The sequence below is a fragment of the Hyalella azteca genome, unplaced genomic scaffold (genome assembly GCF_000764305.2).
Source record: "Hyalella azteca isolate HAZT.00-mixed unplaced genomic scaffold, Hazt_2.0.2 contig17529, whole genome shotgun sequence".
Lineage (NCBI taxonomy): Eukaryota > Metazoa > Arthropoda > Malacostraca > Amphipoda > Hyalellidae > Hyalella > Hyalella azteca.
Genome location: NW_025947309.1, coordinates 1 through 3,269, shown reverse-complemented (window position 1 = coordinate 3,269; position 3,269 = coordinate 1). Strand labels below are relative to the sequence as shown.

General features: G+C 44.3%; 1 protein-coding gene across 1 annotated transcript; it reads left to right on the top strand.

The window, feature by feature from the left end:
• The first annotated feature begins 1,275 nt into the window (after positions 1–1,275).
• LOC108671356 (histidine-rich protein PFHRP-II-like) lies at positions 1,276–2,181 on the top strand. The gene has a single exon (XM_018158886.1). It carries the CDS (start codon positions 1,276–1,278, stop codon positions 2,179–2,181), a length of 906 nt encoding a protein of 301 aa, XP_018014375.1.
• The last annotated feature ends 1,088 nt before the right edge of the window (positions 2,182–3,269 follow it).

Sequence of the window (3,269 nt, the reverse complement as noted above, 5' to 3'; positions counted from 1 at the left end):
GATGTCGTAGGATATTATGGTAGAATTATTAATAGGGTCAAATTCATTATAGCTTGCGACACAATTCTCCTTAAAAATCTATCTCTGCCTTGAACGACAGTTCCTGGGCGCCATGAGACTGCGCCAGTTAATCCCCAAATGAGGCAGGATCGAGTAGCTTTTTATTCGCTGAATTTTTAGCAGTGGAGTTTCTGCAGCTCGATTGATTGTCATATCGGATAATGGATTTAAGCTGGAGTGTAGGCCAGCCTAGCGGGTCAGGGCGAGATTACTGACGAGATCTTCCGGTGAGCCAACACGGCAACCACGACGGCTGCGTCCTCGCTTGTGTGCACGACGTACGTGTACACGTGCACACTTGGGGACGACGTACGTGTCCACGTGTACACTCAGGAACGACGTACGTATCCACGTGTACACGTGTACACTCAGGAACGACGTACATGTCCACGTATACACTCAGGAACGACGTACGTGTACACGTGTATACTCAGGAACGACGTACGTGTCCACGTGTATACTCAGGAACGACGTACGTGTCCACGTGTACAATCAGGAACGACGTACATGTCCACGTGTATACTCAGGAACGACGTACGTGTCCACGTGTACACTCAGGAACGACGTACATGTCCACGTGTATACTCAGGAACGACGTACGTGTCCACGTGTACAATCAGGAACGACGTACGTGTACACGAGTTCACTCGGGGACGTCGTACGTGTACACTCAGGAACGACGCACGTGTTTGTACCCCCAGAACCATGATTTCTACCCACTATTTTACGAGTCACTAATTTTTCAATCACTGAGCAATGGAAGAATCAAGTGCCAATTTTCCATTTCCTAAAGCAGATGAGCAATCGAAATACGGCATTTGCTCCGCCCATTTCTAATTGTTGCTAAGAATTTTCACGGTCTCTATATATATAAAATATAATGAACTCAGTAGATGAGTTTTGTCTAATGATCCTGCCTTTATTATTTCTCACTTAATATTTATCTCGTCTTTATACCATTAATAATCATTATTTTTACTATAATGGACTAATGGGTTAGGCCATCCCCAGGATGGGGAGTTGGAGTGGTCCTTCCTTGCCTCCTAATGTCCCAGGCTTTATTATTCTTTATTATTAGGCTTATTATTTATTATCCTGCTTTATATTTTCGCCCTCGAGATGACAGATAACATTAGGGCCTGGACATGGGGGCTATGTGTGAGAGCCCTAAGTCATAGCAGGTATATAGAAGATTTACATTGACTTTCCTAATAAATGAATGAGCTTTACGCTACTCATGCCACTGCTTGTCGTGACGCCACACATGCCACTGCTTATCATGATGCCACACATGCCACTGCTTCTGGTGACGCCACACAAGCCACTGCTGCTCGTGACGCCTCATATGCCACTACTTCTGGTGACGCCACATATGCCACTGCTGCTCGTGACGCCACATATGCCACTACTTCTGGTGACGCCACATATGCCACTGCTGCTGGTGACGCCACACAAGCCACTGCTTCTGGTGATGCCACACAAGCCACTGCTGCTGGTGACGCCACACAAGCCACTGCTTCTGGTGACGCCACATATGCCACTGCTTCTGGTGACGCTACATATGCCACTGCTGCTCGTGACGCCACACAAGCCACTGCTTCTGGTGACGCCACACAAGCCACTGCTTCTGGTGACGCCACACAAGCCACTGCTTCTGGTGACGCCACACATGCCACTGCTTCTGGTGACGCCACATATGCCACTGCTGCTCGTGACGCCACACAAGCCACTGCTTCTGGTGACGCCACACAAGCCACTGCTTCTGGTGACGCCACATATGCCACTGCTGCTTGTGACGCCACACAAGCCACTGCTGCTGGTGACGCCACACATGCCACTGCTTCTGGTGGCGCCACACAAGCCACTACTTCTGGTGACGCCTCATATGCCACTGCTTCTGGTGACGCCACACATGCCACTACTTATCGTGACGCTGCACATGCCACTGCTGCTGGTGACGCCACATATGCCACTGCTGCTGGTGACGCCACATATGCCACTGCTGCTGGTGACGCCACACATGCCACTGCTTCTGGTGACGCCACATATGCCACAGCTTCTCATATTGGAACCCAGGAAAGTTCTCCATTTTCCGAAAAAAAACGAGAGAAAAACGATTGATGAAATGTTAATTATAAAGTTTGTGCAGCAAATTGGATGATAAGGACCGACTTAATTTTTTGCCTTGCGCCGGATCGAATATAAATGCGTTAATCGTTTATCTGCGCTCAATTTCCAGTCGACATTTATCGTTAATTATGTGCGTAATATTATAAATATTTTGAATAACATAAAATCAACAGCCATATAACAGTTTTATTGAAATTTAAAACGTTTTTCAGCGCATTTTCTCTTTTATGGAAAAAATGCCCTATTGTGCTCGTCGTGTCCGTCCGTCCGTCCGTGACTTCACGTTACCATCGACGAGAAAATGCGCTCTCTGTCACTCACTAGCTGCAGTGAGTACTGAGTTATTTTTTATTAATTCAGAATTGGATTTTTAGAAAATATTTTTTTCGGACAGAGCAGGATAGTGGATCGATACTGCTTCGCCGTAGACTGGATACCACTTGTCAAGACCGAGCACTGTAAAAAAATGCGTGAAAGATAACTGATTGTAAGTGCGGGAAAAATACATGAAACAACTTTTTCCCGTTCATGATGTTCCTTATGAGATGTTGCCTGAAAACTTCTTATGGTCTTTGCTCGTAAATCTGGAGGCTGGAGTGTTTTAAAATTTTAATTATCAGTGTAGGAAAGGGTAGAATTGAAAAAAAACTGCCTGAAATATTATCACTAGCGGAAAAACTTAAGTTTCAACATTTTTTGAATTCTTAGTATTTTAAAGAGACTCTGAAGTTGAATTAATCATATGATAATTTTGCTGATTTATAATATTGGTATCGATTTCATCATTTCGACTAAAAGGATATGGTGAAATAGAATTCAAGTACAAAAGACAATTTTCGTGAGCGTTTACGCTGATCAAGTAATTATTTAGCCGAGTTAGATCTATTTTAAATAATTCGATCTACTTTGAACAATAGATAAAATAAATTTTACTTACAGTAAAGTAATCTCCGTAGATTAGTCTGGTTCGAGAGCAACGATGACGCAATGCCAAAATATGCTGCCAAATTCCAGTGTCCGAGTTTAATAGCGGATGAAGTTTACTTTTCCCATCGATCAGAAATTAATGGCGAACAAGA